Below are 26,110 nucleotides of genomic sequence, written 5' to 3'. Positions count from 1 at the left end.
CAAGTGATCATTCTTTTATATAGTTTAAATTTCTAAGTATACTAAAAATGTTGACTCCTTTATTCATACCAACAAAGAGCGATGTTTTTCAAAGTACTGTCAGTGAAAAATTAGCTTCTGAAACAAAATAATCACCTCTCTTAGATGCGGGATTCATTGTTTTTGTTTCATTTGACAAAGAAAAACATAGTTTAAAAGGATGTATCATCTATAGATAACACAATAATTGTTACCTATTGGAAAAGAAAAACTAAAACTACAAATAAACTGTACCTGAGCAATGATTTGTTCTCCATCTTTGTACACTTTGGTGCCAATCACATCAACCACTTTTAAACGCTCAGATACCTTCATTTAAAAAAAGAAAATGTAAGAAATATTTGGTTAACATTATAGTATTATATTTACAAAGCCCTTTCATATTTCTTTTCATTAATCTTTGCACAGAATAGTGTATCTTTATTTTCCTGTTTTGATAATCATTTTAAAGGAAGAACTGCTGAATAGTGTTCCAGAGGGTATATTATAGTTTTAACAGCTAGATGTTTTGACAGAGATTCCATTTTTGTAGGAAGTCTATACATCCCAAGTCTTCAAAAATTATTTTTGGAAAAGCATGCATGGAAAAATATAGCTGTTAAAATATTCTGAAATTGCCTAAGTCATTGTTTAATTTATCAGCTAATATCCAGTAAAATTAAGCTTAAGAAATGAAGGTAAAGGCAATTTTTTAAAAATACAATATTAACAATAGTTCTTTATCCTGAAAAATTTGAAATATCAAAAACATAGTCCTTCTCCAAAATAAAAGTATGCAAAATTTTATTGTGGAAAAAATTTTAATTCCAAATTTAAACTCTGCAAAAGCAGAACCTTATCAGGTACCTCTGATACAGCCATTAAAATAATGCAATAGAAATCTTACTTCTAAAGATTTAAGGAATGGCAATGACTCAATAAAATTTTCATACATTCTTCTCTTTTTGGCATTATTTTTTACAATGATTCTTCGGAACGTTACCCTGTCCTGTAAAGACAAAGAGAAAAAGCGAGTTTATTAACAGAAAATAACGTGTGTGGTAGAAATACTTTAGAAATAGCAGAATATGTTCAAATTACCCAATTTTAGTCACCCAATGTAGCCGGCAAACTAGCCGGCTAGTCTCCCCATACAGTCAGTTGAGAGAGATTCCTCTAGAGGTCAATCACGAGCTCCTAAAGTTAAGCTCCTGATCTGATTCACGTTGCGAAAAGCTTCTCTGCCCTTCGGCAGATAATACGTATAGAGTTTACATACAGACGGTAGAGAGTTTGCCTTAAACAGGCTGGCTACACAACGAATGCTAAGTGGGTAATTTAAGATATTTAAGAGATCCTCAATATTTAAATATTTAATTTACAAAGTTTATTCATTATCGTGAGGTCCCCTACCTATTGATACGTATGCAAAGAGGTTTTTATATTATTATGCAAACAAAACCAAAATACATGGGTCTGGGTCTTAGGTCACAGTACACTTTCTGCTATTTCAGCAGAACGAGACTCATTGCTGCCCTAAACAGCCAACTGGACATTCCTTTGTATTTGGCAATCCAAGTGAAGGAGACAGATGGAAAAACTCCAGGTATGCTGTTTTCTTCTCTGAATTTCATATGACTGTGTCCTGGTGACAGACATGAGGTGAAATGCTTTGCATGCCTTCACTGCTACAGGTGGGGCTTGCTGGCCAATACAACCCAATCCAATTTAAAGCCATTCTTATAGTGTCCTGCACTTTGCCGTGATCCCAAAAGTCACATGGATTAAGTTGGTGAAAAACCATGTGTTCGCTTCAACAGGAAAAGGTTATCTTGTCAGTAGATTGACATGTACATCTTGAAGAAGATGGCTATCCCAGTTTTACTCTTCTGGTAAATTCTGTTACTGTTGTCAAAGATCCAGACAGTATAACACTGATAAATAACCTCATATTTGAATTTTACTCTGGAACCAAAGGCATTTCCTATCCAGATGTGGGAAAACATTTTATATATGTGTCTAAGTAATTGTCAATTGGTTTGCAATTTGGGAAGTTAACCATTACAATAGAATAAAACCAAATGTTTTCTTAAAAACTCAGTGTTTTCTTAAGCCTCAGGTTTGCTTCTGCAGATTCTGGAAAAGACAGTATTGTGTTGGGAGTTCTCAGAAATTTTAAAATTAAACTTTCCAAAATTATAATTCTTTTTTTTTATGCTGATATAGCATACCAGTGCAATTTATGTAAAATAATTAAAACAAATATTATCTTAAAACAAGTACTTCACTTACCAAACCCCAGATGGCACCAGGAGAGGTAGCTATAATTGTAGCTGCTCTGGGTGTATTGTACATTAAGGCCAACTCGCCAAAACTTCCTCGGTTATCGTAAGTTCCAACACATCTCCCAACACCGTCACATTTTACATAAATATCATATGTGCCTCTGTTAATAAAACATATAAATACAGTGAGTAAAATCCAGTCCTAGTCTTTGCTAACCAGCCGCTCACTATATTTTTTATAACATGAATTACCCCTGAGGCCCCAGAGGAAGCCAGGATAGAGGAGGAGTCTGTCTTGGTTGATGAGGGCTGGGTCAGGGACCAATTAAGCAATCTGGACATCCATAAATCCATGGGCCCTGATGGGATGCATCCACGGGTGCTGAGGGAGCTGGCGGAGGTCATTGCTAGGCCACTCTCCATCATCTTTGATAAGTCATGGGGAACAGGAGAGGTGCCTGAGGACTGGAGGAAAGCAAATGTCACTCCAGTCTTAAAAAAGGGCAAGAAGGAGGACCTGGGTAACTATAGACTGGTCAGCCTCACCTCCATCCTTGGAAAGGTAATGGAACAACTTGTCCTTGGTGCTGTCTCTAGGCATATCAAGGATAAGAGGATCATTAGGGGCAGTCAACATGGCTTCACCAAGGGGAAGTCATGCTTAACCAACTTGATAGCCTTTTATGAGGACATAACCCGGTGGAAAGATGATGGTAAAGCTGTGGATGTGGTCTATCTTGATTTCAGTAAAGCGTTTGACACAGTCTCCCACAGCACCCTCATAGCTAAACTGAGGAAGTGTGGTCTGGATGATCGGGTAGTGAGGTGGATTGTGAACTGGCTGAAGGAAAGAAGCCAGAGAGTGGTGGTCAATGGGACAGAGTCCAGTTGGAGGCCTGTGTCTAGCGGAGTCCCTCAAGGATCGGTACTGGGACCAGTTCTATTCAATATATTCGTTAATGACTTGGATGAGGGAATAGAGTGCACTGTCAGCAAGTTCGCTGATGACACAAAACTGGGAGGAGTGGCTGACACACCGGAAGGCTGCGCAGCCATTCAGAGAGACCTGGAAAGGCTGGAGAGTTGGGCAGGGAGAAACTTAATGAAATATAACAAGGGCAAGTGTAGAGTCCTGCATCTGGGCAAGAACAACCCCATGTACCAGTACAAGTTGGGGACAGACCTGTTGGAGAGCAGCGTAGGGGAAAGGGACCTGGGGGTCCTAGTGGACAGCAGGATGACCATGAGCCAGCAATGTGCCCTTGTGGCCAAGAAGGCCAATGGCATCCTGGGGTGTATTAGAAGGGGTGAGGTTAGTAGGTCAAGAGAGGTTCTCCTCCCCCTCTACTCTGCCCTGGTGAGGCCGCATCTGGAATATTGTGTCCAGTTCTGGGCCCCTCAGTTCAAGAAGGACAGGGAACTGCTAGAGAGAGTCCAGCGCAGAGCCACGAAGATGATTAAGGGAGTGGAACATCTCCCTTATGAGGAGAGGCTGAGGGAGCTGGGTCTCTTTAGCTTAGAGAAGAGGAGACTGAGGGGTGACCTCATTAATGTTTAGAAATATGTAAAGGGCAAGTGTCATGAGGATGGAGCCAGGCTCTTCTCAGTGACATCCATTGACAGGACAAGGGGCAATGGGTGCAAGCTGGAACACAGGAGGTTCCACATAAATATGAGGAAAAACTTCTTTACGGTGAGGGTAACCAAACACTGGAACAGGCTGCCCAGAGAGGTTGTGGAGTCTCCTTCTCTGGAGACATTCAAAACCCGCCTGGACGCGTTCCTGTGTGATATGATCTAGGTAATCCTGCTCCGGCAGGGGGATTGGACTAGATGATCTTTCGAGGTCCCTTCCAATCCCTAACATTCTGTGATTCTGTGAATTCCAAAGATAAAGCATTTGAAATATACATTCACTTGTTTAAATGATATTAAACACCTTGCAGAGACATCTCAATCACTTCCATAAATAATAAAAGTAGTTCCTTTTTAAAGGGAAAGATAGGATTATTAGTTTTTACATTAACTAGTTTAAAGATAGACTGGATTTACAGTGATGTATCGATCACCAGAACTTTTTCAAAATTAAGATCTAACTTAGTATCTGTTTCTTACTTTCATTTTAAACACACTAAATACAAATGTAACACACTTGCAAAAATTGCTATGATATGATCACTGAAATAATCATACAAGTTATTTAACATTTAAAATATTTTAAAGTAGTAGTTAATGTAATAAGTAGAGGAGATGCAGGAAATGGAATATACATGAAAAGCAACATAAGATTATGAAATAAAGATATGTATTTATCTAATATATTGTGGATTTCTTCTCCCCATCATTAAATTAGTAACTTTTTTTTGCTTTGGGAATGCAGTAAAATCTGGTATCTTGTAAAACATGACACAGCCATGCCCATTGATGCTGAGCCATCATTTTGTTCAGTGCTGAATATTTGTATGGTATGTGTTGATAAATCATGTGAATTTAATGCAAAAATCTGTACAATGATTTAATTGATAAAGGACTTAGAGGTGATTCACTGCACCTAAAAACTGCAAGGCTGACAGAATATTGTGCAGTCCCTGCAGCTTTTTGGATAAGAGATGACAAACTGTAACCTCAAAAAGCTGAAAAGCATTGACTCTTTAGTGAAGAATCCTGACACACTTCTATGATCTTCTGATTGAATATTTCAGTTGGAAGGGACCTACAGCAATCATCTATCTAGTCCAACTGCCTGACCACTTCAGGGCTGACCAAGTTAAAGAATATTAATTAAGGGCATTGTCCAAATGCCTCTTAAACACTGACAGCCTTGGGGCATTAACCACCTCTCTAGGAATCCTGTTCCAGCATTTGACCACCCTCACAGTAAAGAAATACTTCCTAATGTCCAGTCTGAACCTCCCCTGGTGCAGCTTTGAACCATTCCAACACATCCTGTCACTGGGTACCAGGGAGAAGAGAAGAGCACCTCCCTCCTCACTTCACCTCCTCAGGAAGCTGTAGAGAGCAATGGGGTCACCCCTCAGTCTCCTTTTCTCCAAACTAGAGAAACCCAGAGTCCTCAGCTGCTCTTCATAGGACATTCCCTCCAGCCCTGTCACCAGCTTTGTTGCCCTCCTCTGGACGCTTTCAAGGACCTTCACACCCTTCTTAAATTGTGGGGCCCAGAACTGCACAGAGCACTCAAGGTGAGGCTGTACCAGTGCTAAATACAGCAGGATAATCACCTCTTTTGACCAGCTGGCTATATTGATCTCCACTGACCAAAAACCTTTGCATTTCTTTTAGAGTTCTAGCACAATATTCCTTTCAAACACTCTCAGAAATCCCAGTGTTAGCCTAAAACTAAAGGTACAAATAAGAAAAGGTGTTTTGGACAGCCTGCCTGGAGCCTATGCCGACAGACGAGTGAAAGATGCCAAAGTAAATGCTCTTCCTAAGTCACTGGATTCAACAGTAATCAATATCCAGGATTTTACTTAGTTCCGGTAGATCTGTAAGTGAAGAGTAGTGACGTAACTACTCGAGGTCTAATAATATTCATGCAAATGAGAAAGTACAGATAGTACTGAAATGCAGTAAGATTTCAAATGTGGAGCTGTAAAACTTTTCCCATTGTGTTTTGTGTTAGATCTCTCTCCATGTAAAAATAAAAACCACAACCCAGCCTTTGGGATCTAGCAATACATAAAGAGGATGGGGATATATTTCCATATGAAAAATCTGCCTCCTTTCAAAAACCACTCTCCGTAACTCAGACAGAGCTGTACTGGTTCATGTGTGTTCTTTTTAATTTCTCCCATGCAAACATATGTAAGAGTTAAATAAAAGTACATAGAGAAACAAATTTTTCTTAATGGACTTTTGCAGAATACTTTGTGCTATAACAAGACACAGCGATTCACCTATCAATGACGTAGAAGTTGTCACCGTCATCCCCTTGGTCAATGACATGTTCCCCTCCTTCAACCAGCTTTTCAAACATCGCATCCAACACCTGAGACATCTGTTCCTATTTAAAAGAACACAAAGACAAGAAATTATAATCTGTTTTTTAAAATTTAGCTCTTCAAGTTAATTGTTCAGCCTCCCAAATATGCAGATAAAGCTTAGAGACATAAAAATGTTTGTGCTACAGAAACGTGTGGATCAATCAGAAAGACAGTTCTATTTAGTATTCACTGTTAGCTTCTTCCTCTTCTAGTATTCAAAGCCCAGCTTCCCTTCTTGTCCCTGCCAATGATAACATAGATCTTGTCTGCAATATAAATTGCTCATGAGCATCTAAAGACAGAATTTCACCCTTCACTATTGCGTAACATTATACAGTTAAAAGAAAAAAACTGTGTCCCTTACTGCAAAAAATACATTTAGCTGGTTTTATCTTCAGAAATATTTTACGGAATTTAAAGTTTCAAAATGATTGTAAAGTATTTTGAAAATCTAAATCATACAATGCCTGCACAATGTTGGGACGGATGTAACCGTAAAGGTCTGCAATGCTTTGGTTGAGTAAGGAGCTACTGGATTCCTTGGGAATTTACACATGGCTATAAAACTACTTTGTTAATTTATATGGAATACAAATGTTTAGAGAGAAATGTTAACAGACTAACAAAACGTCAACATCTGAATTATGACTGTCTAATAAGAAAAACAAATCACTAATTACATAATTTGTCTTGTTTGGTGTAAATCTGCTAAAACTTTACTATTCACATAAACCGCCCCCCCCCCCCAGCTCATTGTGGATTAACAATATAAATCCTAAAAAGATAACTTAATAATTCAAATTTTATTTTTAGTTTATCCAGCAATATGTCTAAAATTCTGACAATAAACACAAAATTATCCTCCACTTTTTGAATCTTATTAAGTATGTACCATACTGGAATAAGCAGGTTTTAGTGAAACAACGATAAAGAAAAGCCTGTGGATTTAGAGCCCCACACATTTTACAATGGCTCAATTCATAGCATTTCCAGCCACTGAAAAATGGCATTTGCCTTTGCAAACAAGACCAGCCTAAGCCAGTCCTCTAGAGTTCTTCTGCAGCCCATGGACAGAGATAACCACAATAGATAGCTCAGAATCAGCTCTGATGATAGAGAGATCTCCTGTAACTCACAGTTAGACACTTATTTTTTAGATAAGTGTTCCAGATAGATTAATATTCCACCAGATAAAATTAGGTGGAAAGAATTCCATCCTTATTCCATTGAATTTCTTCACTTACTCAAAGATTTTAAAAATATCACTGGTACCGTGTTATCCAAGCCTTTTTAAAAAATGGAAGCTAAATACAATTTTACTTCACAGAGTTCACTGTGTGTGGGCACAAAGAACAACAGAATGGCAGCATCCATCCTCAGTACAGCTGCTCATAGTAAAACACAGTAAGACATCATGCAGCCTACCTAGGCCAGCAAGGAATCATTTAACTATGCCTCTAGTACCTTTTTCAGTATAGACAGGTATGTATTTGGAAAAAGAAGGATTATTTTACTATCAGTGAACGGGTCATAGTACATTTCAGAGAAAGAGAAAAGCATGTGCGTGTCATTGGGAGAGACTGAAAATGAGGTACAGGAGTCGCCTTTTAAAAACTTTCATGCTTAAATTAATTGTTAATATTTCTTCAGTCTTTTCAGTTTTCGCTATGTAAAAAAAAAGGAACTCCTACAGAATCTGCAGCACTGACCTCATGTCAGTTAGCTGTCTAGAGCATTTAAAGAAGCCCATTCCCTTCCCCTTGCTTTACATCTGAGTTGGCAAAGCGGCTCCCCAGCCAATAGCCCTTGGCTGCCATCTGAAAACAGGTAAGAACATGCAGAATGCTCCACAATTTATGGGAGGGTAGAGGGTATACGTTATCCTCTAAATGCAAGCAATGCAAGAAAAATGTATTATGTGGGCTCTGATCCTTGGAAATTAAAACACTCCTAAGATATCTTGAAAAAAAGATTAAACTAAAAAGATGGTTATTTGCGGTACTGAAGGAATAACATATATAGTTATAATCTTTATTCAGCATGCTTCATCTCAGATTTCAGGTTAGAACATCTTCAGTCTCAATTATGAATCAAGCTCACCAAAACACAACTTTTCTGGTAGGGAAATTTATGACTTTTTTAGACAATCAAGTAGAATTCACAAATATGGTTCCCTTTCTAAAAAAAATATGTTTTAAACACTTGAAGTTATTTAATACATTGGAGAGCTAAGTAACTGTTATCTGCCGAAGTACAACATGTGTATTTCAACTTACAAATAAATTGCAGCTAACTTAAAGACAACTGGTCCCTTTCCCAAAACTTTCTATGTGAAATAAAGATAGAGCAGACTGCAATAACCAAACCAGGCACATGGTTCTTGCTTTTACTGTGAGAATTACAAAAGCTGCTTGCCCAGCTTGCTGCTATGTGAATCCTCTTCATTCCCTGACAAACTGCGTCTCAATTTACTGGCACTCCTCATAGTTACTTTGAAAGGATAAAGTACTTCTAGAATTAAAAAGTAGATCTGTTATCATATACAAAATTAATTCTGGTATTTTGTAAAATGGTGCAGTCTGAGAGCCTTTCTTTCTTAAAGAAGTTCTAGTCTAAAAAATACATATAAAATGGAAACAGGAAGAGGTTTTTTATCAGTGTGTGTAAATCTGCTACGTGTAATGCTGTGGCAATCTGATAATCCATATTCTAAAGAATGATACTTTATAAACATGATAAAATTTATAAAGAATTTGAAGCATTAAACATGTCTCTTGTGGAATCTTTGTGACTTCTGCTAAAACGTCATTATCTTAATACAGCTTTTTCAAATATAATAAAGCATTTATTTTTCTTAAGGATAATGCATTCCACAAATATGAAGTACCAAAACAAAAGTTTAAATTATTTGAAATTTGATTGTTTATATGTTTATTTACAGACTGATTAATACACACAATGGATTTATTTTTCATTCTAAACTGTGAGGCATGTAAATGCTTCAAGAAAGGAACATTTTTGAGAAAATTATGGGAACTTTCGGATGTTGCCATGAAAACACACTTTGATCACCATCCTTTGTAATAGAGAAAATATTTTAACTTCCTTAAAAGTGAGGAGGCTGAATAGGAAATCAGATTTTCTGAAAGACACATTCACAATACAAAACAAATTAATGTACCAAGATTTTCTTTATAAAGAAATATTTTCTTTTTTTTTTTGAAGTGTAGTTACTGCATTTCTCTCAAAAAGTCTTTCTAACAATTGGACTTTAATGACAGAGCATGATTTCACAAAATAATTTACTAGACAAGTAACTAACATTATTGTCTCAATCACCTTTGCTTTCAAGTGTGGATTTAACTGCTGGGAAGCAGGAGTGCAAAGAAGCATTAGCTCCCTTACCAGCATCAACCAGCATGATATATCCCCTCATATCACCTCAAGTGGAGATGACGGGGTTTTCTTCCCTCTCCTACTTAGACCGAGACGGTACCTACCCTGGTTTTATCCCAGCTTAAATGAACTGTGCTAGAACTTCTGCATATTTAGATCATTTAGAATCAGAGACTACAACTGTGAAGTACAAACTCAATAGGACCTGAGGATGGACTTGAGCACTGACATGGTACAGTCTGGGCTGGTTTGCTCTTGGTGCAACTGTCAGCACAGCTGGTACAGTTTTGGCTTGTGCCAACTATCACTCCTCCTGACAAACCCTGGTCATGGCTTGGGGGAGTGCTTGAGCCAGGGCTTCTTCCCAGTAAAAGTAAAACCACCCTGGTTAGTTGCTTGGTTTGGTGGGGTTAGGAGGAGAGGAAGGTGCAAGAGAGTTTAGCTGTATGTATGTACGTCATACTGCACTGCATGGCCCCAGGGACAGAGAATGTCCTCTGATCTAGTTTGTGGTTAGCGATTACTGAACTGAATAAAGGTGACAAGAATGGAAAATTTAAAAATAATCTACTGCAGTCAGTCAAACTCTGCCTTTGGGCATCCTTCTTAATTTCCTGACAAACAAAATCTGTATTTCTAGTCAATCAAATGACATTTTCCCTGTAATTAAAGCCTTCAAAATACTGAACTAAGGAAACATTTAATATGAAGGGCATGTGACTATGACTGATAACTAGAAAAAACAGTTAGCATGTATTCTTAGCTCTTCAGTGCCAAAACATGTAAATTAACTCCACAACCTCTCTGGGCAGCCTGTTCCAGCATTTGATCACCCTCACAGCATTTGATCACTGTTCTTATACTTAAACAGATTTTTTTGTATTTCAATTTGTGCACGTTGTGTCTTATCCTGTCATGGCACCACTTGAGAGCAAGTCTGGTCAACAGACTGGTGCCTCCATCTGCTGTAAAAGGGCACTCTTGTCTCTTCAGTGGACCCTTCAAAGATGCTGTCAAGCTCCTGTTTATCCTGCCTGATGCTACACAGTCCTTCTCATGTCCTTCTGCAGTTCTTTCACCTGGCAGCTCGACGCTGACCACAGCACATCTCCCACGGGTGAAGCCACCATTGCCCCCCAAGCCTTCAGGAGTGACACCTGTCATTCCCAGCAGCCTGAGTCCAGGACAGTCACATCTTACCTCTGGATCTAGGTTGAAACCTCTAGATGTGCCATGGTTGGCTGGTCCAGCTGGTGCTGGGGAGCACTCCCTGTGGCCCATCTTCACTGTCATTGCACCAACTCTAGCAGTCCCACACTATCTTGCACACTGTTTGCAGTTCTCCTTCAAACCCCTATCTGCACAAACTACCTCAACTGCAAAGTATCTGCTAGTTTGTCCTCTTTGTTGTGCTTTGCGAGCACTCTCTCCTCAATGGCAGATACACAGATGCTCTTCATCAACACTTCACTAGGAGCCTGATGCTCTCTGACAGAATCAATCATGTTGGAAGAGACCTCTGGGATCATCGAGTCCAACCACTGCCCTGACACCACCATGTCAACTAGACCATGGCACTGGGTGCCATGTCCAGTCTTTTCTTAAACACATCCAGAGATGGTGACTCCACCACCTCCCTGGGCAGCCCGTTACAATGTCTAATGACCCTTTCTGAGAAGAAATTCTTCTTAATGTCCAACCTGAACCTCCCCTGGCGAAGCTTGAGGCTATGTCCTCTTGTCCTATCGCTAGTTGCCTGGGAGAAGAGGCTGACTCCCACTCCACTACAACCTCCCTTCAGGTAGTCTTCATGTGCTAAGAAATCTAAACACTACATACCTGCGGCAAGAAGTAGTTACTCTGTCTTCCCCTTTATCCCATGGTGGCCACATGAAGCTCTAGCACAGAAGCAGAACTTTAATGTCAAAAAACACCTCGGGTAGTTATCACGGAGCCTATAAACAGCATAGCACCTGAGCAGAGGTTTTATGAATCATTCTGTTACAGTTAAGAAATATTTTACTGTGCCTAAAGTGAAACTCAGATACCAGGTACCTTTATGAATCTAGGCCTGTGGTGATGCATAAGTAAGGTGTGTGCAAGCCTGTTGTATTGCCATTTCATATCTGAAATGTACAAAATCGTGTGCATGTTTACAATCAGTTAGAAACAAAAGACATGACATGAAATTCAGAAGAACAAAGCCCCAGACAGTAATGATAACTGGTTTACCAAGGACATGCCCCTGGAACAGCATCTGATTCCATCCTTCTTGCCAGGTCAAGTGAAAAACTGCAAATAATCACAACTCTCCTAACGTGTACTGTTCTCCAGATGCATGTTGCATTATTCAAAAATAGTATGTTAGCCTCAATTTCTTTCAAGTCAACAAAACAAACAGGGCAATTACATCTCAAGACAATTCCTTGAAAAAAAATCAGTTAGAAAATGGACACTGAGTATAATTAAAACTGCATTTTATTTAATGTACATTTCACATAGATTAAAAAAAATCCAGTCACTCGCATGTCCTTGCAAGACAGCTTTTGATTCATTCAGGAGAGCTGTCAGACCATGACAATGGTCCTTCCCAAATGCCAACGGCTCTTTCAACTGCCAGACTACCAAGTGATTTGCTACCACTGCGCCAGGTCCGTGTCTTCTTAATATCAGTTTATAGATTTACTGTGAGCCATTTTGTAAAGGAAAGAACTGAGCTCTCCATACTAAACTCCACTATTCTTAAACACTGGGGCTTCCAAGAAGCATCAATGTTTGAATTGCTGATACAAACATTTGTTGTCTGACAAAGCGCTACCCATCCTGAATCAATGAAGGCATTGTAGATAAAATGGAAAGTAGGACACAATCATCACCGAAAGTCATGACAATGACAAATGTAAAAAGTAACTTCTGAAAAAATCCTTCACCACAATTTAAGAAATGGTATTCGGGATACAGAAGGCACGGCTACATTTGTACAATTAAAATTATATGGCTTCTGATAGCAACCCAAGACAATCTGAATCTGGCATTTGAGAGGAGCTGGTAAGCTCCAACAACTATTAAGCTGGATGCAGTTATGTCCCAAAAGTACTGGATTATATGTTAGGATTATATATGCTTTGGGAATTTCCCCCAAAGAAGGATGAGTGTGCTGCTGGAGTGCTCCCTGGTAGACAGGAAATATGAGTTAATTTCCCTTTTACATCCATGACATCCTGCATAACATAAGCAGGCATCAGATTGCCTTGCACTTCAGAAAAATAATAGTAACAAGACTTGCCTATCTCATGTGACTTGTAAAAGTTATAATGTTCTGAGACACAACCATAAGACAATCATATGAACATAGTGAATCCACAGTTCTTCCATTACCCCAAACCGAGTTCACAAACCACTTTATTCTTTATCCTACAACGATTTTACTAAAATGAGCCCAAGTTAAAACAGCATCCTGTTGGCCAATTTATCCTCACTTTGAGCAGTATGAAATATCAACAAATTAATACTTGGCATGATATTAAGAGGGTAATGAAGCAGACTGAATACCAGAATAGGAAGGAAAAAGAAAAAACCAACACCAAACAGATAGAAAAGGCCAGCAAAACATAGGCAGGGAAACCACAGGAAGAAAAGGAGTTCTCAATCAACAAGTCAGGACCTTGGAGAGGAGGAGTAAATTACAGAATTCATGTCTCGAGCTCGCTGCATTTGTTTTTCAGAACAAACCCATGTACATATATTCCCCTGGAACTCTGATACAAATGTTAGCAGCACTATTGATCCAGTTCAAAATGTTTAGCTCCTTTGTGTAATATCCACTTGTAAACTAATCAAAAGGCATTTATTTCTTCACTATTAAAGAATCTAATTTATATTTTGATGTATAATCAATATTTCTGAGTATTAATATTCTCCTTGAAAATTTACCTTAACCTCCCTCCACCTAGTTCTATGTTAAGTTAGTATGCTGCCTCTCATATATCATGCATATGCCCATCAGTCAGGCTCAGTAACACTTTTTATATTTTGTAACTAGCCACTCTGAGCAAGTTCGCTGACTGTTTAGCAGTTTGCTAAAAAACAGCAGAAATAATTCAGAGTTGCAAATAGTTTTCAAAATTCTTAAGCTGAAGGCACCTCACATTGGGCAGTTCTTTTCCAGAACATCTTCAATAACTGATTATAGGCAAGGTAGAGAGAATCTCTGTTTGCTAGATCTGATGTAAGCATTAATTTTGCCTTAGGAAAAAAAGAGAGGATTAAGTGCAGTACTATTTGCTTGTGAATCCATTAGTTTGCAAAGAGTTTTGTGCCATCCAAGAGGGCAGAGTATTAACATGTTCAGGCATTCTGGGCTCTCTCTTACACATATGTATTCCTGTTAATTCACCAAAAGTTTTAAGAACGTAAAAGCATTATGAGACTCTTCTGTTAGCACTTTTCAAGGAATGCTTTGGCCTTAAATATGAGAGTCCACTATTCATAAAACATAGTTGCATTATGCTTTCTTTCATCTTCCTTTGAGTTAATAAATTTTAATTGTTAATCAATATTTGTGCTCTCTTATCATAATTCCCCAGGTGCATGAGTGGCAATACGCCCAGAAATTGCTCTTGCATATTTGTAAAGAATATGTATAATTTATTACCTTTTAGAAAAGGGTGAAGACCTATTTGAAATATTCTCTAAAAGCATTAGCAGGGCAAAGCTCTCCAAAATAAAATTTCCCTGAAAGAGAACAGATGATCTAACACTGCTTGTGAATTTTTGCAAAAGAAAGGATTTAAACTTTAAGTGCAAGGGTGTGGTACAGCTTTGATGGTACCAATCCCTTGAGCCACCCTGTTACTCTGATAATAGGTTCATCATGTTTTTTAACTGCTGGCCTGTGGGCCATAACAACCAAACCAAATAGTCTGTTGTTAATCAGCCCTGGTAAAGGTTCCTCTTAAAAGACAAAACCAAAAGAATAACTTCTCTAATTGCATTGTAAAAAGGAAGTGTAGAAGGCTGTGTTGGCCACTAGATGAGCTGCTGCTACTATTCCTCCCAGTGATAAAACAGTCGTTAGGCTGAACAAATTCCAGTAATAGCGACTTGGGCCTCATCCTCAGTAATGGCCCAAGGCATCTTGTCATCATCTTGTTTTCTCCTTGCTGGTTTATACAAAGTGAAAGTGGAGGGGAAAGAGGGCACGCAGCTTCTGATTCTACTGCCAGTAACCTCCAGCGTTTGGAGCATGAAGGAGAAGGTGTGGTAACGTGCTTTGTGCATTCATGTAGAGCGAGCTGCCTGGCACACCACGGCAATCCTAGGAGAACAAAAGTAATACTAGGTTTTCTGGCAATGGTGTGGCAGGCAATCGAGAAGAACAATAAATAATACTGTTCCCTAACAGGAAGAGGTTTTCTGGGAAGAACAGGAAGAGGTGCTTTAGAAGAGGGATGGGTTAATCTAACATAGTTAGTAATAGTGTGTGGAGAGGAAAACAAGCATCTGAATGCATCTTTCTCTCTTTTAATTCACTCATCCACACAGTTCTGCTCCTAGAATTTCTCTTGATTCTTTCCCGATCTGGTCCTCTAAAAAGTAGCCAAAGAGCTCTGCAAAAAAACCTCTTTCCCTCATCTTGTTGCACATGCATGTTTCAATCTATATTCTTCTCTTCAAGGAATTTTTTCAATACTGTCACACACTAGTGAAAACTGTTACTGACTGACAGCAACCAGATGGGAAGTGATTAAGCCCCCAGGAAGGTGAAAAAGATGCTAACATACCGATTTTTTAAAAGTACTTTTTATTTAAGGGAGTTAACTCAGCAGTGCCTTGCTGAACTGACTTTAGTTCACCAGTCACATCCTCATCAATCCACAAAGTTAAAGAAAGTTTCAAGAAAATTCAAGTAACTTCAGAGCCTTTAAGGAATTTATAGGAGTTGGCCTTTAAAACATAGAGCGCTGCTCAGGGAATTGTACCAGAGCTGACATTCCTTTATACTATGCTATATTTTCAGTCAGAGCCAAGATGTGAAACACTGATATTTATAAATACTCTCCATAAGCTTACCTATCTGATATTTAAACACTGCTATCAGGTAAATGCAGGCTCAAGACAGTGTTGTGTGTGTTTAGAAAGTCCTAAGTTGTCTCAAAGTCTGAAGGTTGTCTTTTTCTTCTCTCTCTCATTGAACATTCAAATGGTTCTGCTGTTTTTTACTTTTATGTGAAGGTTCTTGTGTGTTCAGATGGACTCGTTAATTAAAGAGCTGATAAGTCACCTCCTAACTACTGCAACTTCTCCTTCTGCTTTACTGATACCCTTATCTTACCCTTCCATTCAAATTAAAACACAGTGTGTTAGAGTGGGATAAAGCTTTAAGAAAACATGGACTTCATTTAGCATCATGTACTGAATACAATTCTGATCATGCCTTAGGACATGTTGTTACACTGTGTTTCAGAGCAGTGCCCTATCTAGGAATGGTGCTTGACCCCTTGCTAAAAGGCCATTAGGGAAAAGCCATTAAGCACTTTACATTGTCTCTTCCGCTCTAACTCACTGACCTCTGAACCGATGTTTTTCATATGCAGAACTATAGTAGAAAGGCTACAGTTCAATGCAAGGAAAAAAAAACAGTAGGAGTGGGAGACACTATTGGTACACATCTTGACTTTTGTTCCAGAGACTTTAGCTTTAGCAACTGAAGATGTTATCTCTCTCCAAGATGAAGGAATTTTTTTTGCTAATACACCAGAGAGGGAACTGCAGCAGCTGGCAATAGTGCTTGTGCTGCAGGGTGGAGAGGCAGAGGTGAGGAAGAGAGCTGGGATAGGAACATTTAAATTACTGCAACTACAGTGGCAGAGCTCTTGAGTCACTGCCTAGCAGCAGAACAAGAAGGAGGAGTAGGAGAAGTCCCCTGGGGACTACAAATCTTGGCTCCACAGAAGGAGCAAGCCAGACTGAAGAAGGCTACATTTTAATACCCTTGCTATCTTGAGAGCTCAGTAGCTTTCCAATGCCTTTTATGAGTAAAGTTATTATAATGAAAAACTCCTTTACAAAAATTATCTTATTCAACTTTCCAGAACGCTGTGTGTGAAGGTTTTAAAGCAGAAGGAAGTGTTCTTAATCCACTGGACAATCTGAGCAAAGGTGAGTAAACAAGACGGGAGATCCCAGGAGGGGATTTCAAGGCTTTGGATTGCAGAGCTCTGCGCTCAGCTAAGAAGTCTTCTGCTAAACACCTGGAACAGACTGTGGGAACTATCAGCAATTACAAGTAACTGATTCAGAAGCAAAAAGAAAAAAAGGAGTTCAAAACATCAAGGGGATATGAGACAGCAGCACAGTCCTGAGAAGATCTCCACAAAGAGCAGAAGTAATCCTTCAATATTCCTTGGAAGAGTTATATGATGTGCCCGCACTGGAACAGTTTAATGCTCTACATCTATGCAACATTACAATATAGATAATACAAAGCCAATAGATCCCTGTCCTGCAGACCAACTGGCTGATGACTACTTAGACAGAAGATTTAGTTCTCACTGGAAGCCAAAGTGGATCTCATCCAGAGGACTGATACTACCAAGAAACTCTGTAAAGCCAGAATCAGGAAAGCAGAAGCTCAAAATTAACATCACAGCAGATTCTGGGAGCACACAATAATCCATTGGATCACAGGGCTTGCAACAGAGAAATGCTCAGAGACTAACCAAGAGGAGTCTGCCAAAATGCCATTGGCAGGCTAATGCCAAGTGGAAGGCAGGACACAGCAACAATAAGGAAAATATATAATAAAGCAATTTCACATCCAGAGCAGATGCCCACAAACCACTTTGCGTCCCTGAAGTTATGCAGAAAAATAATTCCAGAGTAGAAGGGGCAAATGTTTGGGTGACTTTAGCTTGAACCAGTATAATGCAAGAGTGTCTTCACTTAGCCCGCACCCAGGGCTAAACAATAAGCAGTCGTTCTATCACCCAACATCCCTTCCCCAACCGAGAAAGGGAATTGGGAAGAAGAGGGAGACTCGTGGGTTAAAATTTAAACAGATTTAATAAAATAAGGAAACCAATATCAATGCTAATACAAAACACACAAAATTATACTTAGCCCACAGAGTGGCAGCAAGCTGCTCCAGAGATAGCTATTGTTGAGAAGAAGAAGAAATAAGCAGGAACAAAGAGAGCAGAACAAAGAGCCCCACCCCTTCCCAGCAGCTTTCCCTTTTATAGTGAACCTGACATTAATGTTATAGAACACACCTGTGGGCCAGCCTGGGTCAGCTGCCCTGGCTTTAACTGCTAATGGCCTTGATCACCATGGCTGGCCACAAACTGAAACAAAATGTAACAGAAAAGTGATTCTATAAATTTTATCCCCACGAAACCAGGACAAACAGCTAATTAACTACCCACTAAACAGACAGCATGAGGGAGGGAGTCAGGAAATCATTTGCGTCAGGATCCCTAGTGTCCCAAGAACACGCACATATTAGCACCTACATTGAGACTCTTGATGCCCTCCTATAGCTCTGACTCCAGGGTCCTGCAAAGCTGGGGGTCTGTGGCACTGCTCCTCAGGGCCTCTCTGGGAACAGCCACCCAAGGTCAGGGCTCAGCCTTTGTGCAGACAAAAGCAGGAGCTGGAAACCCACAGCATGAATTAACCTGCATTCTCTGTAACAGCACCTGACTTCCAAACAGAGCTGCAGGCTGGTCTTTCCATTAGCTCCCTCTTGAGTCAAATTTAAAACTTTTTGTTCTCATGCTTAAAACTCTATATAATTATTTCCCTTTCCCCCATGCTCCCTCCCCTGACAGCACTGAATCAATTCTCTTAAGAAAGCATTTGGTGTGCTGTGAGTCACCCCAACCTCAGTATGCATATTTTGATTGATACACTCGCCTTTTCCCTTAAACAACCCTGTGCTTTTTTGTAGCATTATCACCTTTGTCTGATCCAGATCACTCATTCACTCCATTTAAGCTTTCTTAAAAGCCCATAATTGTTTTTATAGGCAATAGAAAGAAATTATCTGCACAGAAGAAAATTGTCTGTAGCATTTTTACAGTATCTGTATTAAGTGAAGTAATAATGTAAACACCTCACTATTGCCTTTCTCTTTCCCTCTATTTCATAACTTTCTTGTTCAGTTACATCTATAGCTAAACTGTAGGCTTTGGGGGTAATTTTAGGTTTTGACAGAGCACTCAGCACACTTTTGGATGATAAAAAGTAACTAGTAGAAACAACTTAAACATTCCAGTTAACTAATGAGTTTATATACATCAATGTACAGCAAGAGGATTTAAAATAACAAAATAAGAAAATACAATACTTTACAATCATATGAACGTATACATTCATGTTAATGTACTTAAAGACTATCATTCATGGTGGTGAACAAAGGGCTCTATATATATGACGTATCAGTTATAAAAATGGGATTTCTGGAGTTTATGAAATGGTCAAGAAAGCATACATAAGAGCTTACAAAAGTCAAATCTGTAAACTTCTGCTCAAAAGTTGAAGAGAATTAATTCTTAGCAGCACTGCTAAATGTTGTTCATTACAAAGAATCTCTTACCGGATCTAGGTTCTTAAAAAGAAGAATGTCCTTGCATGCTTCCTGCAGTCTGTTTCTTTGATCATCTGTTTTAGGGTAAATAATCTGAGGGATATAATAGAAAAACCTTTAAAGTGGTTATCACTAGCAGCACTAGCTGAAGGACTGAGCTAATTCAGCTAAGCATTTTACACAATATTTTGGCCATGCATCATAACACTTTCATTTCAAAACCTTCGGGATTTGAATAAACTCTCAACGATAACATTGTATGACCATAGCATTAGCAAATGAAGCACTGCTGTGTTTAAGCTAACAAGGTCTTTACATCTGTAGAACCCAGTTCATTTCTGCAATGCAGTTCATTTCTGCAAGTTCATTTCTCAAGATTCTGCAAGGATATCTTTATCTCAACTATTGCTGCATAAACATTACTCTACTACTCTCTGGTAGTAGAGTAGTATATGTCTGGTTAATGTATCAATCGAGCTGTTCATTCAACTCATGCTTAAAAAGGTATGCTAGGTTTCAAAGCTGTGATACTATAGGATAACCTTTTTGACAGTTTTACAAGCCAGAAATTAAGTAGCATACAAACATTTAAACTTGTCTTAAAAGTCATAGTTATGCAATTTCATACTAAAAGGTAAGTAAATGCCTTTAAAAGGGTGACATAAGTAAATGCCTTTAAAAGCGTGACATAAGTAAAAGAAATAAATATAGTTCATTAGCTATTGCATTGTACATCTGAAAATTGTAGCGATTTTATAATTTCCCTTTTTTTCTGCCTTATGAAAAATACTAGAATATTGAGGAAACTACTGCAAGATTATGAGGGCACGAAACAAATACTTTTAGGAGCAGATGCTCTCTGGGCAAATAAAATTGCACAAAAATGTTTCCTTAACAGATCATGTATCAAGGGTGTGGTAATTTAGAATAATACTTACATCAGGTCCTACATGGATGACTATTACAGAGAATTTTTAAATGTTCCTTTAACATGAAAACCCCACAGATTATTAAAGTATATTACAATAAGGATGCTTTTGGAAAGGAATGGTAATGCTGGTTACATAACTTACATGATCAGTCCTATTTTCTTCCTAAATTTAACACCTGAAAAAATAAGTATTTGACTCAAAGCATTAAATACCCTAGATTCTGTGTCATCCTCTTCCTCATCAGGATTGTAAGTTTCTGCACACACTGAAATAAAAAAAAAAAAGTATAAACTTAATTCAAAGTACAATAACGTTTCACAAGATTTACAGAATAGAAAATGCATTGTGTGGCATGGTAATAATATGAAATAATGTAACACACACGATAAAGAATCACAGAAGATACTGCTGATAAGGTCCACAGCAGGTCAAAGCTAAACTTGTATTGGTTTTGGACATATTTTCTATGTTTAAAAAGACCTCTAATATACTGACAAACTTCTCACCTAACCTGTTCTAAGTGATCTTACCTTACTATCAGAAATATTTTTTCCGATGTCTAAACTAATTCTTGTTAGACTTTAAGCTATCCATACTAGATGCGGAGATCAGATCATTCCCTTTATCTGTGTAAGTTTCAGATGGTCTGGGGTTTTTGGTTTGGAGCGTTTTGGGGTTTTGTTTGTTTGTTTTCTTTACATACTTGAAAACTTTTCTCTCCTACCTATCTTTTACTTTTTAGGGTAAATAATTCTGGTTCTTCAATTTTTTCCTTACAAGTCATGCTTCTCAGCTAACTATCCTGATTGCTATTACAGAATCACAGAATGTTAGGGATTGGAAGGGACCTTGAAAGATCATCTAGTCCAATCCCCCTGCCGGAGCAGGATTACCTAGACCATATCACACAGGAACGCATCCAGGCGGGTTTTGAATGTCTCCAGAGAAGGAGACTCCACAACCTCTCTGGGCAGCCTGTTCCAGTGTTCGGTCACCCTCACCGTAAAGAAGATTTTCCTCATATTTATGTGGAACCTCCTGTGTTCCAGCTTGCACCCATTGCCCCTTGTCCTGTCAATGGATGTCACTGAGAAGAGCCTGGCTCCATCCTCATGACACTTGCCCTTTACATATTTATAAACATTAATGAGGTCACCCCTCAGTCTCCTCTTCTCTAAGCTAAAGAGACCCAGCTCCCTCAGCCTCTCCTCATAAGGGAGATGTTCCACTCCCTTAATCATCTTCGTGGCTCTGCGCTGGACTCTCTCTAGCAGTTCCCTGTCCTTCTTGAACTGAGGGGCCCAGAACTGGACACAATATTCCAGGTGCGGCCTCACCAGGGCAGAGTAGAGGGGGAGGAGAACCTCTCTTGACCTGCTAACCACACCCGTTCTAATATTCTCTGACCTCCCTCTGTTACTGGAAAATAGTAACCAAGAAAACTCTCTAAACCAAATGACAGTTTAGAAAGCCGATATTGGTTTATTGCAGTGCTGGGTGCATGGAGGATCTCTCCTCCTAACATGCACACCTAGGGACAAAAGCACACTCGTTATATACATTATAGAAAAATGAATATTCATACAATTCCAATAAAAGCCCACCTATTCCAAGAAACCTTATACATATGCTAATATATTATGTAATTGTCTTTGCACATGTGTACTAAATTGGGGAAGGGGTCTTGGGTGGTCTCTAGTGGTCATAATCCCCCCCTAGTTATGCTGTCTGCTGTATGACCCCGCTTCTGCGCCAGTGTGGGTGAGGCCTTTCTGTTGACACATGCAGGTGGCTCCAAGGAGAAGATACTGTTCTGGTTCTTACAGGATTTATCTCTTCTCCTGGCGTCAGGGCTTGTGAATCAAGTCAATTTAGACACTACAAAGATGTTGTTCACAGTCTTGTTATGTCTGGCCCTTCTTTGTAATTAGTGACCAATTTAACAGAGACCTTGGATTCTCTAAGACTAAGTGAAAGCAAGAATCAGTGGCAACTGTAACTCTGTTATCAGTCCCAGAAGCAGACCCTATCTACAAAACATGCAGTTAGCTTCAGAACGTACTGTTATTTTAGCCGAAAGGAAAATTACTGTCAGGAAAGTTGATTCTGTCTAAAGATTACACAGAGTAGGCCTTTTAGGGCCTACTCTGAGGCCTACTTTTACTGAACCATCTGGTATCACTTCTTGCTTACTATTTTCTGGTAACACCTCCAATTAGCCTTATCTTTATTGAAGTGTGATGCTCAAAACTGGATCCAGTATTTGAGCTGAGCAGAGTACTGAGTACAACAGATGAATTACTCCATACATTTGGCAGGTTTATACCTCTTTTTCACAATAGCTTGATTATGTTTACTCATGTAATATTCATGACTTACGTATCCTTTTGAAAACCCACTCCTTAACCAGGTGTCGGGTGTCCTGTTCACAGCTATTCTGCCCAAGAGTTGTATCATGCACTTACACCTATTAAATATCACCCTATTCCCCAAGCCATTTCTCCAATGTGTCAAGATAATTTTCAATTCTAATCCTGTTCTCCAGCATCCTTCCAACCCAGTCTCAACTTTGTGTCTTCAAATGTAAAAAGCATACTCTCTAGTACATAATCCAGATTATTACTGAAAAAACAGAATAGTGTCTAAAATAAACTCTCGTGGAATACACACATGGCAGTGAAACAGCAGTAGCTGCTTGGAGGTTATCCTACCCAACCAGTTTTGCAGCTCTATCTCATGGCAACTTACATTAAGACTGCTTGATGTTCCCTAGCCTGTTGTTTATAGGGGAGTCTTGTGAGACAACATTCAGAAGTTTCTTAAAAAGTTAAAATGTAGGACACCTGCTCCTTTTCTTTTATCCACAAATTTGAATCTCATTTTATAGGGTATTAGATAGTTCCAATAAATCCATGCTGATTGCTGTTTGTTGCTTCCCTCCAGGTACGTACAAAACATTTGAATATTTGTCTGTAATTTCTCTAGGAACGAAAATGATCTGTAAATCTGTGACAGGCCTCTTCCCTCCCCAGCTCCCCCACCCTTTTCAGGATCTGTTTTTCTGTTTTTTTTCACGCTCTTTCATTTCTCTTCCTCAGATTCTCAATGGTAATTGCTGACAGGGCTGAGACTGATTTAGCCAATTCTTCCAGTTTCCAAGTATAGCACGCCTCAGGCACAGCTAACCTGGGAACACCTAACAGAGTAAGTACTCTCTGATTTTTCCTTCCTCTATTCTAGGCTGAGTTTTCCATATGCTCTTAATACCACTAGTGAAGGCTGGTGTGCTTTTGTTAAGCAGTAGAGCAACACTTTCCTCGAACATCCTTTTACCTGAAATATACTTCCAGAACAATTTCTGTTACTCCTCGTGTTCCTTCTTGCGCAGAGTCTTTTCTTGTTCACATTTTTTGGCCTTGGCTTCTTTGATTTTATTTTTTTTCTCTACATCTTTTGCTATTCTTTTGCACTTGTTCTGAACAATCCAAACTAGTTTTAATTTTCTACATGGTTCCTTCTTGTGCTTGATATAAATAAGGTGCTTATATTTTAGACAGATTTATTTTACTATGCTTTTTGTCCTTCTCCTGTGCTGTCACAATTTGCATTTTTTCTCTTTATATTTTTTCTGAGGACCAACCAATCCCTTTAGCTTTTCTCCAGACTCCTTTCCAACAAGATTACACCTACAGTCCTCTTATATCCCCTTGAAACCTGTTGTTCTGATTCTTTTACTTGACCTAATTTCCTTCCTGAAATCTGTGAGCTCTGTCATCCCAGGGTAATTCTCACTCAAGCTGCCTTTTCTCTCCCTATTCTTGAACAGTTTCTCCCCCAGAGTTGCTATCAAATAGAATAGCTTCCCCTTCGATTGCTTTTCCCACTGTCTCAAAATTTGGTCCCAAGTACATCGCAAAACATGTTGGGCAGTTGGTATTCCCCCTTACTGGTTTTCAACAGATAATTGATTAGTTAAAATCTCCCATCATCACCATCCTCTCTACTCTGCTAATAAAAGTCCTCACCTACCTGATCTGTTTGGTGGTCTGTGCAATGCCTGCAAAACGATGAAGCCCACGAGCTTTTCCCCCTTTAGTATGACTCATGGACCATCGGTATGTCCAACTCCCTCTACAGCTGAGTGTCTGAAGCTAATATACAACAGCAACAGCCTTTTCCTCCTCCCTGTCCTCCCACTGTGTCTTTGCTATGCTAGTTGAGTCACACTGTCGCTCATGGATTAAGATTTCAGGTCCTCTTGTTTATTCTCCATATTCCCTATATTATTATACAAACAACTTCCAAAGTAGTGACCAGGTAGACCCATTAACCTCTTCATATCCCATCCAATTAAGACGATTTCATTGCAAAGGGTATCATTACGCATATTATTGCAGAGTCCCAGTGGAAGTCTTGGTCCTCACGTATCAGGCACCCAGCAAACACTAAAATGTCAACTTTATAAAACTTGGCATCTTCAAAAACTTAAAGAAATTTTATACAATTCCCTCTGGAACTGAGTGAAGGATTCCTACCAAGTTTACTAGGAACTGGATTTGGTCCCAAATAATTACAAACGCCCACAAAAGGAAGTCTGCAATCTGTTGAAAAACTATAATATTTTACCTCTACATAAACAAAATGTTCCTACTGACTGTTTTATGGTACTATAGTTACTTCAGTCATGTCTGAAATAAACTTTAAGGGATTTTATTTAAACAGCAACAATAATAACATGCCAAGTAAGCACCGTAACCCATCATAATGTAAATCACTACTTTGTTTCAGCTGGTATGAGCCTCTGTACCCTAGTGCATGTATGTGTACAGGAGACTCAAGAAATCTGTATGACAGTACAGTGTGCTGCTGGGTGTATGAATAGTCTGTCTCAACCTGAGGTACAGTTACATCCTGTCCTTACTGCCAATAAAACCTCTACATCAAAAAAATTATACAAAACAGGAATTTAATTTAATAGCTTTGATGTTGTTATCTGAGAATTGACAGGTCTCAGAGAGCCTGGCTGAACATTTAACAGTCTTCCAGATCACACAAAAGAAACTGAATTTAGCCTCATCCATGCCCACCCTGAATCATCTTATTAGTCCCTTTCACGTAGCCTGAAGAAGGATCAGTCCAGAAAGACAGTATGTTTCTGAGGTCTTCTGTGTCATCTAGTGTCTGTGCTCTTCACTCTTCTCTGCTAGAAGCTTATTTCAGTCAGTCTCATTAACTATTATCAGCAGGTGCCTTCATTAAATATTTCTTCTTTATCACTGATTACAGACAATATATCTAAGAACTGCAGTTTCTCCTGGCTAGTGCCCATCTGCCTAAATTTTAACATGATATATTCTTATCATCTATGATGAGAAACTTACGCTTGTGGTTACAATTCTGTTGTTATTTTGCCTTGGCTTATCTTTTTGCCATAATCAAGGATGCCTCTTCCATTTGGGTCGCAACTTAAAAGATTATACCAATGCTGTAATTCTGCTCTGTTTTAAATACGGAGTTTCCTTTCCTTCATTGCTTATTTCAGTAGCCTGTCTTACAGACTTTATAGTCTAGTGACATATTAATTTCTAAGTGCATACCACTTGATGTCTCATGGAAAAACTCAATACATCTTACTTCTGTTCTTGAAATATGGTCTCTGACATTACTATGGTCCAATGAATTTCACGACATGAACACTGGGGTTTGGTACATGAGAATCCCAATGACATAAAACACATAAACTAAATGAGATGCCTCTTATGTAGACATCCACATCTGCAGAAGTCACCTGGATTCCAATTACAGTCAATGGAGAGAAACCGGCACATTTATGAAGTGATTCATCTGACTTGTACTATGTGTCCAAATTAAGGTGAGATTAATTAA

General features: G+C 38.9%; 1 protein-coding gene across 1 annotated transcript in view; it reads right to left on the bottom strand.

The window, feature by feature from the left end:
- Positions 1 to 26,110, bottom strand: part of PRKAR2B (protein kinase cAMP-dependent type II regulatory subunit beta) — a 105,426-nt gene that overhangs the window by 2,473 nt on the left and 76,843 nt on the right. Inside the window, exons 3-8 of the mRNA XM_068401532.1 lie at positions 20,437 to 20,489; positions 19,302 to 19,385; positions 6,221 to 6,327; positions 2,311 to 2,464; positions 926 to 1,027; positions 274 to 348 (exon numbers count right to left, since the gene is read on the bottom strand). Coding sequence (XP_068257633.1) covers positions 274 to 348; positions 926 to 1,027; positions 2,311 to 2,464; positions 6,221 to 6,327; positions 19,302 to 19,385; positions 20,437 to 20,489 — 575 coding nt within the window. The remainder of the gene's footprint in view (positions 1 to 273; positions 349 to 925; positions 1,028 to 2,310; positions 2,465 to 6,220; positions 6,328 to 19,301; positions 19,386 to 20,436; positions 20,490 to 26,110) is intronic.

The sequence above is a fragment of the Nyctibius grandis genome, chromosome 5, assembly GCF_013368605.1.
Source record: "Nyctibius grandis isolate bNycGra1 chromosome 5, bNycGra1.pri, whole genome shotgun sequence".
Classification (NCBI taxonomy): Eukaryota; Metazoa; Chordata; class Aves; order Nyctibiiformes; family Nyctibiidae; genus Nyctibius; species Nyctibius grandis.
The sequence above is the reverse complement of the archived record's forward strand: the minus strand, read 5'-3'. Positions and strand labels throughout refer to the sequence as shown.